The 16863-nt window shown below is 41.6% G+C and overlaps 1 protein-coding gene across 1 annotated transcript in view; it reads left to right on the top strand.

The window, feature by feature from the left end:
- MAML3 (mastermind like transcriptional coactivator 3) overlaps positions 1 to 16863 on the top strand; it is a 357082-nt gene that overhangs the window by 330389 nt on the left and 9830 nt on the right. The window contains exons 3-4 of the mRNA XM_060778923.2: positions 11062 to 11307; positions 13966 to 14062. Coding sequence (XP_060634906.2) covers positions 11062 to 11307; positions 13966 to 14062 — 343 coding nt within the window. The remainder of the gene's footprint in view (positions 1 to 11061; positions 11308 to 13965; positions 14063 to 16863) is intronic.

Genomic DNA, 16863 nt, shown 5'->3' with positions numbered 1-16863 from the left:
GGAGCTGTAGTCCAGAAGAAAGTGTGGATAGGCTATTGTGTGTTTTGTTTGCCAGGGGAGTCGTTTTTGCACATGCTCTGTAGCGTCTTTTTGCCTTGGCTTTTTAAGTCCCTTACGCTATGTTTTTCAGTGTTTTTATAAGTGATGGTCACACGTTGGCCTGATAGGTGTATTGTGTCCAAATTTGGTGTCTATTTGTCCAGTGGTTTTTGAGTTAGGTTAATCCCACAAACGAACATTATATTTTTATTTATATAAGATGTATAGATTGTAAGCTGCTTTGGGTCCCATTTAGAGAGAAAAGCGGGATATAAATAAAGACTATTATTGTTGTTGTTCTAATTATAATTATTATTTGCCTCCCAACCTCTCTTCTCCATCTCCACTCCCCCCTTCCTTTTCCACACCCCTTCCTCCTCTTACACACTTATGTTCTCTTTCTGTGTCTCTGTCTCTCCGTTCACAAGACCCATGGCTTCGGTAGTGTGGGGACTGGCAGGTTCTGGGTTGAAATAGATTGCATCTTTCCTGCTTTAAAATGGAAAAGGTCATGAAGAGATGGGGCTCGGTGGGGGAGATGCCACAGCTAAGAACAGAAATTAATTTTCAAGACCAGGCAAAACAACCTGTCAGGAGACAGCTCTGTCCATAACACCTAAGCTAGTTTCAAAGGGAGACTCCGAACGTCTTTCCTCTAGTGTTTAAATGGTCTCATTTTATAACCTTTTGTAAAGATGCCAGCTTGGGTGATACGAACTCTCCCCGTTCATGACAGCAAAGAGCTTACAAGGCAGGATTCTGCTTTTTCAAGACCTCTCTTTGATCTTTGGTGGGCTTTCTACCTTAATATTCTTTGCATGCTCTGACAGTTTTGAGTGTCTTGAGCAGCTGCGGCTCTCTAGGTATTCATATTACTCCCTAACCATCATTATTATTTCTGGGCAATATCTAGAATTACCTTATCTGCAGACTGGGGAACTTTAATATGGCTTCCCTGTCATGGCCCTTTTTCTTCATTTATTCATGTGTTCTTGCAAGCTTCCTGTGAAACCTCCTCCTTGTCTATATTGCCACCAGTTGTCTTAAAGCAAATTACTGCCGATTTATATGACATGCTGGCTCAAGGTAGTCATTGGAATGGAATGGCTCATTGGCTGGGAAGATTTTTTTATATTTAATTTAAGTATAGACTCCACATTCAACATGTATTTATATACCCCAGATAGTAAACAAAATACAATGGGTTTCATTATCTGCTGGGATTCAGTTCCAAGATCCTTTGTGGTTTCCAAAATCGGTGGATGCTCAAGTCCTGTTATTTACAATGGTGTAATAAAATGACATCTCTTGTATAAAATAGCAAACTCAAAGTTTGCTTTTGGGATTTGTGTGTATGTGTGGGAATATTTTCAAGTCATGAGTAGTTGGATCGGTGGATTCAGAATCAGTGGATACGAAGTACAGTGTAAAGGAAACAAACATAATAAAATACAATATGTAAAGTCACAAGCCTATTAATAAAAGTAAAAGTTTGAGGATTGGGACATCTGTAGAGAGACAAAGGTGCTTGTTTATAAAGCTATTGTCCTCCTAACCCTGCTATATGCCTGCAAAACGTGGACTGTCACACTCAATTCCTGGAACGATTCCATCAGCATTGCCTCCGAAAAATCCTGCCAATCTCTTGGGAAGATAGGCGGACAAATGTCAGCATGCTGAAAGAAGCAAATACCACAAATATTGAAGCCATGTTCCAACTCCACTGGACTGGCCACGTTGTCCGATTGCCTGATTATCATCTCCCAGAGCAGTTATTAAACTCCGAACTCAAGAATGGAAAATGTAATGTTGGAGGACAGGAAAAGAGATTTTCAGTTGGGCTTAAAGCCAGCCTTAAAAACTGTGGCATAGACACAGAGAACTGGGAAATCCTGACCTTTGAGTGCTCTAACTGGAGGTCAGCTGTGAGCAGCAATGCTGCAGAATTCGAAGAAGCATGAATGGAAGACAAAAGGGAGAAACGTGCCAAAAGGAAGGTGCATGAAGCCAACCCTGACCGGGACTGCCTTCCACCTGGAAATCGATGTCCTCACTGTGGAAGAACATGTGGATCAAGAATAGGTCTCCATAGCCACTTACGTTTTGACCGCCAAGACACTACACTTGGAGGGTCATCATCCTCCGGCTGTGAGGGATTGTCGTAAGTAAGACAGCAATAATGTATATAAAGTCACAAACCTGTTTTAATAAACAGTAAAAGTAGTACTTTTACTATCTTTTTGAGAAGCCTGTAAATTAAAAATACCAATGTTAAAAGTTCTTACCAGCTTGGGGAAGGTGGCATGTTTTTATGTATTGTCGAAGGCTTTCATGGCCGGGATCACTGGGTTGTTGTAGGTTTTCGGGAGAGGCGCTTCCAGGCCATTGAATGCAAATCAAGGTGATCAGCTGAAACATTACCCTGGTCATTCCACAGATATATAAACCCATTTTTCCTACTTCCAACAGACCTCACTACCTCTGTGGATGCTTGCCATAGATGCAGGCGAAACGTCAGGAGAAAAATTGCCTCCAGAACATGGCCGCATAGCCCAGAAAAACCTACAACAACCCACTGGCATGTTTTTGTCTAGTGACCTCAGTGAAAGCATTAGGGTGGCATTCCTGGAGAGGGCATCCCAAAGTCAAGGTGCCATTATTGGAAAGGCTTTTTTCCTATATCTTTGGTTACCATATCTCAGGATGCAAGAATACCTAGATCAAGGCCCCAACTTGTGATTTCACTGGCTAGAATAATGGAAGAATGACTAGGGAAACAGGAACTGGCTATGCTGTAACCTTTGTGTTGCTGTGATCTGACTAAGGTGAATGCTTCATGAGTCTTGAACAAATAGTTGACTATGTCATGCCTGCTGTGGAGTATCCTCCATTAATATATTTTATAGCTCAGCTGATTATTACTTGACTATCTGAAAGGTTGTACATCAAATCCTAAAGCATTCATTTCTTGAAGGATTAAATAATGCCTGGCTTCTATGTCCACCAAAACACTGGTGTGAAATGCTTCCAAGTTTTGGATAGTAGAGCATTCTGTGAGAAGTGGGGATTGTTCTTTCCCAGTACTAGATTCTGTGGTTTAAATTAGCAGTGCAGTACTTTGGAGGGAGAGTTTTATCTTCACTGTTGAGTTTACTGTAGGTCAGTGTTGAGTTGAATCCAACTTCGCCCATAGCGAACCTCACAGCATCTTCGGCTTGAGTGTGTCTCTGTGAGCATCACTTGAGATTGCATTAGCTCATCCTGTGTTGCTTTGAAGAGGAGAAAATGTTCCCACTGAAATGTATTGTGATAAAAGTTATGTCTGAGCCCAGAAATGAGTTATCACTGCAGCAGTGAGCAGCTATGTGTGCAGCCCAGACTGATCTGTCCCAGTGATCAGCCTGATCTCCCTCTTTTCCCTCTCTCATTTCTGTTTTGTGCCATTCAGATAGGGCACAGAAAATAATTGAAAAAACACACACATCTGTTTATGATCTGAATGCTGGCATTTCTTTGCACTATTTCATAAACTTGCAATATGAATGCAAGAGGGGTATTTATTCTATAAATCCGTGGCTAAGCAATGATCTGAACTCAGTGTTTGTTAATATTGAGCCTTATGCTTTGACCTCTGTCTTTGACCTCAGAGACTGGAAAGATTTGCCTGTAGAGCTTCTAAGGCAGTGGTTCTCAACCCTCCTAATGCCACGACCTCTTAATACAGTTCCTCATGTTGTGGTGACCCCAACTATAAAATTATTTTTGTTGCTACTTACTAACTGTAATTTTGCTATTGTTATGAATTGAAATGTAAATATCTTATATGTAGGATCTATTTTCATTCACTGGACCAAATTTGGCACAAATACCCGATACGCCCAAATTTTAATAGTGGTGGGATTTTGGGGGGGGGGGGGGTTGATTTTGTCATTTGGGAGTTGTAGTTGCTGGGATTGATAGTACATCTACAATTAAAGAATTGAACCAAACTTGGCACACTGAACTCCCATGGCCAACAAAAAATACTGAAAGGGTTTGCTGGGCATTGACCTTGAGTTTTGGAGCTGTAGTTCACCTACATACAGAGAGCATTGAGGAGTCAAACAATGATGGATCTGGACCAAAGTTGGCACAAATTACTCGGTATGCCCAAATGTGAACACTGGTGGATTTGGGGGAAAATAGACCTTGATATTTGGGAGTTGTAATTGCTGGGATTTAAAGTTCACTTACAATTAAAGAACATTCTGAACCCCACCAACGATAGAATTGGGCCAAACTTCCCACACAGAATTCCCATGACCAACGGAAAATACTGCATTTACTGATGGTCTATGGCAACCCCTCTGACACTCCCTTGCACCCCCCCCCCAGGGGTCCCAACCCCCATGTTGAGAAACGCTTCCTAATGAGTGTTGATTTATAAATCATGGTGTGCCTTGCATTCTGTTCCTGGCCTGTAGCAGAGCTCACAAACAGATTATTTAAATGGCATGAAATTGGACAACATGCCTGTAGAAAAGGGTATTTCTTTACCCAAACATCAATGCACTACATTGCCATGTATTACTTTTTCTGATCCCCAGGCTTGGCATGCAAGAACTCTGGAAGCTTGGGTTTTCCTTGCAGCAAGTGCAAGGCAATCGCGACCAATCAGCTCTATCTTATCATTGGAAATCATATATCTGGGTTTATGTATGTTGCGTAAACATGTGCATGCTCTTTTTTGGGCGGGGAGGTATGTGCACGCCCCACAGTTGGAATTGAGAGGCTGAGATCATGCCGAAAGGTTAAATAATTCTACTGTTTATTCAGTGAGACTCCAGACTCACCTTTCTTGAGGGTAGGTTTGCATGTCTGAGAATATAAATGCTCTTTTTTGGGAGAAGCCTATTGTGGCGGCATTTGTAGCCTCTTTCTCTCCCTCCCTCCTTCTCCTCCTCCTTACTCAGGAAGGGAAAAAAGAGGTAGCAACACCCTCTTCTTCTTCCTGGAGCTTTGCTGCTCATTCTCCCCAGCCCTGTCGTCACAGACACAGATTATGCATTGTTCAGGGTTTGGAAATTTGACAGCCTGGGTATGTCTCAGCTTCCTGAGCTCATTAGCAAAGAGCAGCATGCTCCCTGGAAGAAGTGTCAGGAGTCCCCACAGCATTGGACTGCATTTGGAGGCTGAGCCCGAGTGCCACTCCTGCTGCTGCCACTGTGGTGTGTCTGCCTGCAGCGCTTGCCAGTGGGGGGAAGAGTTGCTTGTTTTCTTTGTTTTGGAAAAAAGACGGTGAGAGGCAGGAGGATTCGCAGCCAGCCCTTCAGCCTCTTAAGTGTTGTGCACGTGCTTTGTTTAAGATTCCTTAAAAAGCTTCTCTCACAGCAGCATGTTGGGGAAAAATAACCTGGGCAATCATCTTGGCACAAAATGCTTGCTCTGTGTTTGGAAAGGCAGCGGATGGGGAAACCTGTGGCACTCCAGATGTTGCGGAGCTACATCTCCAGGCATCCTGACTCTTATGCATGCTGTTTGGGGCAGAAGGGAGATGCAGTCCAACATTGGGTTGTTGTAGGTTTTTAGGGCTGTATGGCCATGTTCTAGAAGCATTCTCTCCTGACGTTTCACCTGCATCTACGGCCACCAGTGTTTAAAAACTCTAAAATCATAACAGTAAATAAAGTACAATACTCAAAAACAGGGAAATTCCAGACAGAAACAATCAGGGCCAGCTAACACCTCCCAACAGAAGTGTCCCCTGGGCAGTGAGAAGCCAGACCCTGAAAACTGCTAGGCCATTAAATGCTAATCAAGGTGGCCATTTGCTACATTCACACCTACCTCAAACAGGCAAGAGTTCTTCCTCCCACCCTGGATATTCTAAAGAAATATAAACCCAATTGCCTAGTTTCCAACAGACCTCGCAACCTCTGAGGATACCTGCCATAGATGCAGGCAAAACATCAGGAGAGAATGCTTCTCGAACATGGCCATACAGCCCAAAAAACCTTAAACAACCCAGTGATTCTGGCCGTGAAAGCCTTCAACAATACATAGTCCAATATTATCTGGAAAGCCACAGGTTCCTCCCTCACCTTGTATGAAGACCACAACTTGCTTCCAATTCTCCAAGGGACATCCTTAGACAAACATTTTCCTTCAATCACAAAGAATTCGGGAGAGGTGGACAAGGGTTATGAGCCATGGAGAAGGTTCGGTCAAGTGGCTTCCTCTTCTCCCATACTGCTTTTATTAATTCACAATTGCTCAAGTTTCACCCTCATTTTGTCACCTCACACGCTACCCGGTTGCTGCCCCTTTTAGTACGGTTAGCAAAACAGAAGGAACAAGAAATCAGTTTAGTGGCTCAGTGTCAGATGGGGAGGGAGGGAAAGGGCAGAAAGTATCCTGGAAGCAGCCAACGAGGCTTGGTCTATGCGTGTGTATGTGTGTGCGCAAAGAGGGCCTCAAACCACCCGGGAATTCCTGGATTGTCTCAGGCTGTCGTGTGTGATGTCCATCATGCTGTACGAACACCATCTGTTCGGTATTATGCTCTCAGTTGCCAGGCTACCTGGTCTGCGCTGTAACACTTGACTGCCTGGCTCTATGTTAGCAGTATTATCCCAGAAGTGGGGGGAGAGAGGAGGAGGAGGAGGAGGAGGAGAAGGGGAAGGAGGAGGAAGAGGAGGAGAAGGGGGAGGAGGGAACAGTAGTCATGATTAAGCCATCTGCAAGCATGGGGGATGGAGAGAAGGAGGGGAGGAGGAGGGAGAGATGGAGAAGGAGGAGGAAAGAGAGCCCAGGGCAGCAATCCATCACCCGCCCAGACTGGTGGAGCCAAGAAGGCTCAGGCTTGGCACGCCACTTGCTGGTGGAAGGTGAAATTGACGCTCCCACACCTGCTGCTTTAATCCAGGGGCTGCCTGGGAGCATGGAGACGTGGGTGGATTTCTAAGAAGGAGGCTGGACGTACCCTGACATCCTGTGTAGTGTGTAAAGACCTCCGCTCAGAGCTTAAGGAGATTTCACTGGTGCTCAGGGCCTTATTAGCCGCTGCAAGGGTTGCCTCTCAAGTTTTCACTTGATTCTTGTAGGGCAAAAGGGAGGGAAGGCGCAGAAAGCGATTGGTTTTTTCCTTCCTTCTCTGAAAGGCACAGCCTTCCCTACAACACTTTCCACAGACACACACACTGCTTATAATTAAGTTCTAACCTCCTGAGAGAATTCTTGGCACATCTCTCCTGCATAACAATTGCCATCGGTTACACTGGGAGACAGCTCGGGCACTGCTAACAAGATTTCTTTCGCGCCTCTCGCTTTCTCATTCTCTCTCAAGTTCCCTGACTGAGCTCTGCAAAGGGCAAGAATCACAGGAAAATGTGTGTGATGGGCAGTGAGAAGTGGTATGCCTGTGAACATACAAGAACATCCTGTTTAGTCCACAATAAATTTTACCTTCTTCTTTGTGGTTGTGCATTCCATTGCATGGACTAAATTTTGTACTCTTGCAATCACACAATGCAGACAGGCTGGAATTCAGAATGGGACATATGTGTATGTAAGTAGACTTAGGTCTGCAGGAAATAGGATTGAACAGTTTCACAACATTCATATATAGCAAGATGGAGAAGGATGTTACTGAACAGATTAAACCAGCAAAGGAGGAGGAGCAGGAGAGTCAAACTATTCTGGGACTTCCGAATTCAGACAGACAGAGATCCCTTACGAATTTTAGTATCTAGACAAGATTTAAAATATCTAGGCGAGGATATAAGAGGAAGATGAGTTAGTCTTCCTCTTCTCCATACAGTAGAGTGCATAGATGGGTTTTTAGTAACTTTTTGAAGGCGATGAGAGAGGGGGCAGTTCTTTGGTCTTTTGTGAAGGAGTTCCACATGCAGGGGGAGATCATGAAGAAAGCCACCACTCTCGTTCCCACCAGCCATGCTTGAGATGGGGTGGGACCGAGAGTAAGGCTTCCTTCGCAAATTGCAACACTCAGGCCAGTTTGTATATGGAGGTGCGGTTCTGCAAATAGTCTGGGCCCAAACCATTTAGGGCTTTATAGGTAATGACCAGCACTTTCCATGTAACCCAGAAGCAGATTGGCAACCAGTGGAGCTGCCACAACCTGAGAGTCATCCTTTCTTAATACGGCGCTCCGGTTAGTAACTTAGATGCCAATCTTTGAACAAGTTGCAGCTTCCGAATTATCTTCAAAGGCAGCCCCACATACAGAGTGTTGCATTATTTATTTATTTATTTATTTATGGCATTTATATGTCACCCTTCTCACCCCGAAGGGGGCTCAAAGCAGCTTACAAGATATATATACATACAATATATTATATTATTAGCATAGCACAATATCACTAATATATATTACTATATTGTACTATACCATTATATTGTAATATTATTAGTAATATTACATGTAATATAAAAATATAATTATAATATTGTATTATTATTAGTAGTAGTATTATATTGTATTACATTATAATATTATAAATTATAAAGTAGTCCAAACGGGAAGTAACCAAGGCATGGGCTACCATGGTAAAGTGAACATGGCATATTCATCTTGATGTATATTCAGTCCAGTTTGAATCTAGACATCAATTTGACATTGGACACTTCCAATGTACACCCAGACAATGGCTAGAGCTAGCAATGGCTGGCCAAGTACATCAGTATAGAGCCTGATCCGCATCAAGAAGTTTCATTCCTCAAGTTTAAGAGAGAGAAAAGTTTGCCAATGTTTAAGTTCATTTGATTGCGCGCTATACAGCAGGGACAGGAATTGTGTAGCCCATGGGATACGTGTAGTCAAGGCCTTCAATATGTTTTTGTATACATAAGAGTCTCATATTTTCCACAACTGCATTGTTAGAAGGAGTATGAAGTCTACCTGCATTATGTGCACACTAAGCTTGGCAATCAAATAGGGTCTTGGGTAGATTTCCAGTTGCCCAGACTTTTGTACTCTCTGTCTTTTCATTTATTCCTTTCCTTCTCTTACTCCGCCTATAATGCTTCATTTTCTCCTGCTTGCTTTTTGCCTATTATAAACAGCTGTATATACCATTACACTCATCACTCCATCAGCTCACCACAGCAAATGGCAAGCCGTTGGCTGGCTTCCCATCCCTGACTGTGAGCAACTTCCTGTGTGAGTTTGGCCATCACACCATGAATTTCTTCCTCCAGCAAGCAGACACCATTGATGTGATTCTCAGATAGAGAAACACACAGCATGGCAGCCCCCCACGTCTACAGTGAATTGTTCTAAACAATGCAGCAGGTGGCTGAGAAGCTCACCACAGGGATGCTAGCGAGTACAACTTGGAGAAAGGATCCAAGTCTTTGACAGCGTCTTCTGAATTCTTAGAAATCCCATTTATTTGAATGAAAGCCACTGACACAAAATATGTTCAAAAACTTTAGCTTGTGCAAATTGTCGTAGGCTAGATTTTAACCAGGGCAGAGTTCTCAAATCGTATGACTCTTATTATAATAGTACTTTCCCAGGTTTCCAGATTATTGTTAATCTCAGTTGTGATTGAAATAAATGTGTGTGTGTAATGACGTATGTGTGTATATATGAACTATAGATAGAACAATTAATGTCATAGTTCTCTGAAGCCTGTAAATTATTTCAAAGGTTCTTCCAGGATAAAAAGGCTGAGAAAGGCTGCCATAAAAGATTTGTTAACAGCATTTTCACCACACAATCCAGCTCATATGTTCAGGTCTTTCAAGAAGATTCTTTTCTATATACCGTATATACTCAAAGTGGGAGAGTGGGAAATGCAGCAGCTACTAGTAAATTTCAAAATAAAAATAGATACCAATAAAATTACATTAATTAAGGCATCGGTAGGTTAAATGTTTTTGAATATTTACCGTATTTCAAAGAAAAATGGTGAACTAGCTCTGTATGTAGAAAAGTTGATCGACAAAAACAATATGTATCAACAATAACTTTATACTAATCCCACCCTATTTCCTCATGGGCACTCAGGCCAGCTTCCAACATAGTAACAGGCAAACATTCAATGTCTATATAAACAATGCTAGATATAGATCTATAATTATATATACCAATTTCACATATGCATTTCCCCCTGAAACGTTGGCAAATTCTCTCTATATATGCATTTCCCTCCTGTAATATTTGCAAGCCCTATATATCTATATTCATATATTTCTATCTACACACCCCTCTATATATAGATAGTTATGTCTATATAGGATTTGCAAAGACCTGCGAACATATGAGGGGAAAACTTTGAAGGGAACAAAAATGCACATATAAAGTTAATACATTTAATACAAGCCAGAAACTTGGGTGGGTTTGAAAGAGAGCCATACAAACAAGGAGGATATGAAATATATCTCCTTTCTCTCCTTCCCTCCTTTTTGACTGGAAAAGAAGTCACACTGTCAAGGGAGGCAAAGAGGAAAGAGAAATACATCATATATTACAAGCAATGGCCTCTAGGCTCTGCTGACTGGCTTAATCCCATTATAAACCGAGGGAGGCTTTTTCAGCCAAACAAAAAAGAGCTGAACAACTCGCCTTATCTTTGAGTATATATGGTATCTCCACCCTCAAACATGGATGTATGCTGGAGAAGAACTTCTCCATTTTGGCACCCAGATTTTGGAACTCCTCATCCCTTCCAGGTAACAATCATGGAATTTGGTATCCTGGCGAAAACTATGATTTTATTCTGAGCTTATGATATATTTTGAGGTGGACAGAATGGGAATCTTTAGTGCTGTTGAACTGCAGTTCCCAGCATTCTTCATATTTGACTGTGTCAGTTAGGATTTCTGAAAGTTGCAATCCAACATCATCTGGAGAACACATCATATTCTTTCAATTTTGCCTTTTTGTTTCCAAAAAGTAGTAGATTGTTAAAGGGTTTTGTTGTGTTTAAATTGCATGGAAACCAATTTGATGATATATTATACATAAAGGAATGAATGAGGGAATTTTTCAAACAACCCGTTTGTTTCATTGTCTAGGACCAACACCCAGTGGGATTGTCTCGGTCCACAGCTCCCATGCAGTCCACTGTACCACCTGGCTCCAACAATGTGGGTACAAGCCCAAGCAACACCACTTTCATGGGGAACCAGCCACAAGCAGCCATTATGAAGCAGATGCTGATTGAGCAAAGGGCTCAGCTTCATATGATGGAGCAGCAGAAACAGCAGTTCCTGCTAAGGGAGCAACGGCAGCAACAGCAGCAGCAAATCTTAGCTGAACAGGTACTCTATGCTTTTGTTCTCTAATTTTCTATAACTTTTCCCACACTGACGTACACATATACACACGCAGACGATCAAGCATACATATACTACAGCATACACTGTCACTAAAGTGTGATTTATGACTGGCATACAGCCAGCCTGCAGCATCTGTAATCAACAGTCATGTTTCCAGGTTTCTTTTACGACCATGCCTGCATCCTTTGCTAATAAGGAATTACAACTATAATTCAGTGATTGCGGATGCTGGTCTTAGACCTCTACCAGAGGTTCTCTGGTTATAGTCCATACATTTTCATTCAGGTGGTTCTTGGAAAGGCCGTTTGCTTTTGTTGATGACAGATCACGGCTGAGTTATTGAACAGCCTATGGTCTTTATAACAATATAGTCTCCATATTTTTCTATACAAAATTGCCTATTTAGAAACGATTCCTAGGCCCCTTGTACACTGCCATATAAAATCCAAATTATCTGCTTTGAACTGGATTATATGGTAGTGTAAACTCATATGATCCATTTCAAAGCAGATCATGTGGATTATCTACTTTCATAATCTGGATTATATGGCAGTGTAGAAGAGGCCGTAGTTAAGAGCGGAGGTGAGACAACAGGCAGTGAGAGGAATCTACCCCTTGGAAATTCACTCCTAGAAGAGTTATCATGGAGAAAGGGTGTCCCAACTGAAGCTTTCTCACCAGTCCTTGTTTCCACAACAAGCTGCATTTTTTTCAAAATCCAATGATCACAGAGATAATATAAAGGGAATGACCATATGTGCTAGAGATTCATCCATTCCTCCTTGACACATGGTGAGTTGATCTGACACTTTCCAGAATGACCAGGAACCGATCAGTCCCTGTTTCCATTTTAGACAATAAACAACATTGGAAAAATGCATTGCCTATTACCCAAAATTTTGATAAATTTGATATATGTTAATCTGTGGACTAATGTGCTAAACAAATCAGAGATGACCATTTTAAGTCTATGAGGTTTAAGTTAAGTATGGTCAGGTCTTCATCCAGCCCAGTATCTTACAGTAATATTTGGGTCAACAATGCAGTGGATGGTACAACTTTCTGTATAAGGAACAGTGCAGTCTTAAGGAAGCTTATAAGGCAATATATGCAGTAACTGGATGCAGATGCATTTTCAGACACACAATCACTATAGTGGGCCACAAATATAATTCTAGCCACTGTGAGTCACTTACGGTGATGATTTTTGAATGGTTTGATACCAAACTCATGCATAGTAAGTGGAGGAGTGGTCAGTGTTAGGAGCTGTAGAGTCAATCATACTGCTGTTTGCCCATGCATTTTACAAGCAAATACTTACACTTATTCACCACAGATGCAGGCAGAACGTCAGGAGAGAATGCTACTGGTACATGACCATATAGCCCAAAAAAACTCATGGCAACCCAGTGATTCCAATCATGAAAGCCTTCTACAACACCTACACTTATTTACCCTCTCTTTCTTCCTGCACAGAAACTATACCACAGAAACTATACCACCAGAGAGTATTCGGCCTATAAACAATCCTGAGTGTTAGCTGTTGGTGAATATAATTCTCAACAGTATTTCATGGCCTTCAGAGACTGGTGACCTCATCACGCTTACTAAACTCAGTGTCGTAGGATACTTCCAGACTTCTTCAGGGATGGAGCCCCATGCCAGCCATCACACAATGTTGTGTGCCCCCCCCCCAAATGGATTTCTAGTAATGTAGAATTGAGGGAATCGTATAAGATGAAACTCTAACAGGAACTCTAACAGGACCTCACTACCTCTGAGGATGCTTGCCATAGATGCAGGCGAAACGTCAGGAGAAAATGCCTTTAGAACATGGCCATATAGCCTGAAAAAACCTACAACAACACTCTAACAGGAACACTCTTCATCTCATGATCCAGATGTCCCCAACCTGAAGCTCTCTAGAAGTGGCTACATCCAAAAGAGCATTGTCATTGGGACCTCAAATCGGAGAAAAATACCCTATTTTTGCATATGGATTCCTGTTCCCACATAAACCACAAATGGCTCTTCTGTTCTTGCACTATTATGGCAATGATGGTGGTAGCTATGGAGAAACAGCAACTTGGCCAATCCCAGCACACACAAAAACCAGTTAATTAACATTTATCAGAATGTGGTAGATCCCTTTTAAAGCAATTAATTCCCTTTACTTATTCCCTTACACACATTAGACTAATTTTGAAATGTGCCATTCTTACATTTTCCTTGCATTAAGTAGGAGAAATCATTGCATTACTTGTATATGCATTGAATAACTTATATTACATTCCTAGCTCTGCATATTATCCAGATGCAGATGCATCCAAAGAGATAAAACACACGTTACCCCATTGCCTTTTTGCCTAGTTGTAAATGGTTCTTGAGAGAGCCAAGAGAACGGGCTGCTGTGGAAACTCAGGGATGCTCAGAATCAAAAAGAACACTATGTGCCGAGAGCCCTTGATGTACACAAGTCTACTTACTGTTCACTTTGCTGGCCACTTTCATGCACCACTTGTAGTTCAAGAACACCTTGCTAGAGAGGGAGCAAAGAGAGTGTTTCTCTCCCCATTGGCTTTCTTGACAATCTGCAAGGTTCTCTTCCCCTCACTCCTTTTCTTTTCTTTATATTCCCAGCATTTGCAGCAGCAACAGCAGTCGCATTTGCCTCGTCAGCATCTCCAGCAACAGCAGCGAAATCCCTATCCCGTGCAACAAGTCAATCAGTTTCAAGGTGAGAGCAACTCCTGGTTTGTGACCATATAATAAAATCCAATCATTCATTCAAGGTGCATTTAAAGAGTCGGTAGCCACCTGTCTCTGGCTGGGGCCATTTGTGTTCTGAAGACACCATTTTGTTTTGTTTATTACTAATGATGCAATTGATCTGCATAAATTGTGCCTGGGTGTTGTCAAAAGTAAGGGCATCTTCTGGAGTAAGAGACTAATACAAGAACGGCTTGTCTGTGGCTCAAGCTGATTTAAGCATACCAGACTTTTGGAAGGAGTTTGCCCCACTGATAGGTAATAGAAAGAGTATTGTTTATTTTATTATATTTATTTTATTTATATACCATTTTTTTATTTATATACCCCACCTCCCTGGGGTGACTCAAAGCAGTTCACAGCATAATCCTTGGCAAAATTCAATGCATTACACATAAAAAAATTGCATACCACATTATCCAAATATAAAAAAGATTTAAACCATTTAAACTACAAAACCATAAACAACAATCACAAACACGACCTAAAACTTTTAGGTCTTACATTGATCCCAAGGTTATCTTTTGCTACTTCATATTTCCATATTCTTGTCATTCATTGAATGCCTTCATGAACAACCAGGACTTAAGTTGTTTCCTAAATGCTAGGAGGAGGGGGCTGATCTAATCTCAATGGGGAGAGAGTTCCCCAGCTGAGGGGCCACCACCGAGAAGGCCCTGTCTCTTGTCCCCACCAGTTGCGACGGCGGCGGGACCAAGAGCAGGACCTCCCCGGCAAATCTTAGTGTTCTAACTGGCTCATAAAGGGAGATGCATTTGGACAGGAAAGCTGGACCGGAATCATTTAGGGATTTGTAGGCTAAAGCCAGCACTTTGAATTGTGCTTGGTAGCAGACTGGCAGCAAGTAGAGCTGATGCAACAGGAGGGGTTGTATGCTCCCTGAACCCCTCTTATACAGCACCCATTCATTTTAATGGAACTTGCAAAGAAGATTTTTAATTTTCAATAGATTAAAAAAAGGAGTTGGTGGTCTAATCATGTATTGATCAGGATAACACTGGAGAGTCAAACCAATGGTCCAAACTGTATAATTTAATTTTTCTTTTGGAATCATTTCCTAAAGAAGAGCCCTTGCTGCTCATAACACTTTTAAGGAATTTGTTATTGCCTGAGAGAGTCTTATACTTTTTGTGATTTAAAAAAATGGAATAAATATGATATCCATGTATAGCAGTGTTTCTCAGCCTTCCTAATGCCACGACCCCTTAAATACAGTTCTTCATGTTGTGGTGACCCCCAACCATAAAATTATTTCCGTTGGTATTTCATAACTGTTATGAATCGTCTTGTAAATATCCGATATGCAGGATGCATTTTCATTCACTGGACCAAATTTGTCGCAAATACCTGATACACCCAAATTTGAATACTGGTGGGGTTAGGAGGGAATTGATTTTGCCATTTGGGAGTTGTAGTTTGCAGGAATTTATAGTTAACCTACAATCAAAGAGCATTCTGAACTCCACCAATCATGGAATTGAACCAAACTTGGCACACAGAACTCTCACGGCCAACAGAAAATACTGGAAGGGTTTGGTGGACATTGACCTTGAGTTGTAATTCACCTACATCCAGAGAGCACTGTGAACTCAAACAATGATGGATCTGGACCAAACTTGGCACAAATACAGTACTTAATATGCCCAAATGTGAACACTGGTGGAGTTTGGGGAAAATAGACCTTGACATGTGGGGGTTGTAGTTGCTGGGATTAATAGTTCACCTACAATCAAAGAGCATTCTACCACCGATAGAATTGGGCCAAACTTCCCACACAGAACCCCCATGAATAACAGGAAATATTTTGTTTTCTGATGGTCTTTGGTGACCCCTCTGATACCCCTCACGACCCTCTCCAGGGGTCCCAACCCCCAAAGGTTGAGAAATAATGATGTATAGTAAATATGTACTGTATATATGGTATAGCTCCATTCCAGATTGTTCATGCCTCAACAGAGCAATGTAAATGTTCGGTCTGCAAAAAGGTATACTTAATTTCTTCAAGAGGGGAAAGTGAAATTTGGATATGTGGTCTGCAAAAGGCAAGCACTATGCAGAGGCACTTAATATTCAGAATCATACCCTGCGAAGAAGGTGCTTTATATACATAATGAATGGGAAAAAAATAGCCGGTGGTTTTTTGTTTTTGTTTCAATCCTACTATACTGTGCAAAAGTATAATGGAATTGATGGTGTTGAAAGGAAGGGAAGAAGGAAGGGAAGAAAAGTGAAAGCTCAGCTGTCTTCAGGGTTGTGTATTCAGCACTGTATTGAACTGAAGCCACAATGAACTCTTGGCATAATCAAAATTCCTGCAATTATTTTCAAATAAAAGGTGATAAACACGGGAGCATATTTGCTTCCTAGAAATCAATACTCCCTCCCACCCAGTCATCCCCCAACATCAGGAAGATACCTAGTTCAGTTATCTGACAGGATGTAGAATTTAACAAGCATAGGATTTTCTGGCTTCTCATCATTGGTCCAAGGTAGAGTAAAATGTGCTTCAGTATTGATTTGTTAAAACACCATCTCTGTTTTAAATGTCCAGACAAAAAACACATTTTTCTTCTTTCCATAGACATAATCAGTAACAACACTATAGAAAATCCATTCACTTATGCCTCCTAAGCTATAAAACAATTGATTAGTCACTCTTCAACTGACATTTCTATTTTTGTGAGTTTAGTTTTGAAAGATAATGGAAATATTTAAAGGGCTTCTCAGATGGTTGACAGTCAAACAGTT

The sequence above is a fragment of the Anolis sagrei genome, chromosome 5, assembly GCF_037176765.1.
Source record: "Anolis sagrei isolate rAnoSag1 chromosome 5, rAnoSag1.mat, whole genome shotgun sequence".
Lineage (NCBI taxonomy): Eukaryota > Metazoa > Chordata > Lepidosauria > Squamata > Dactyloidae > Anolis > Anolis sagrei.
This window is presented reverse-complemented; position numbering and strand designations above follow the sequence as displayed.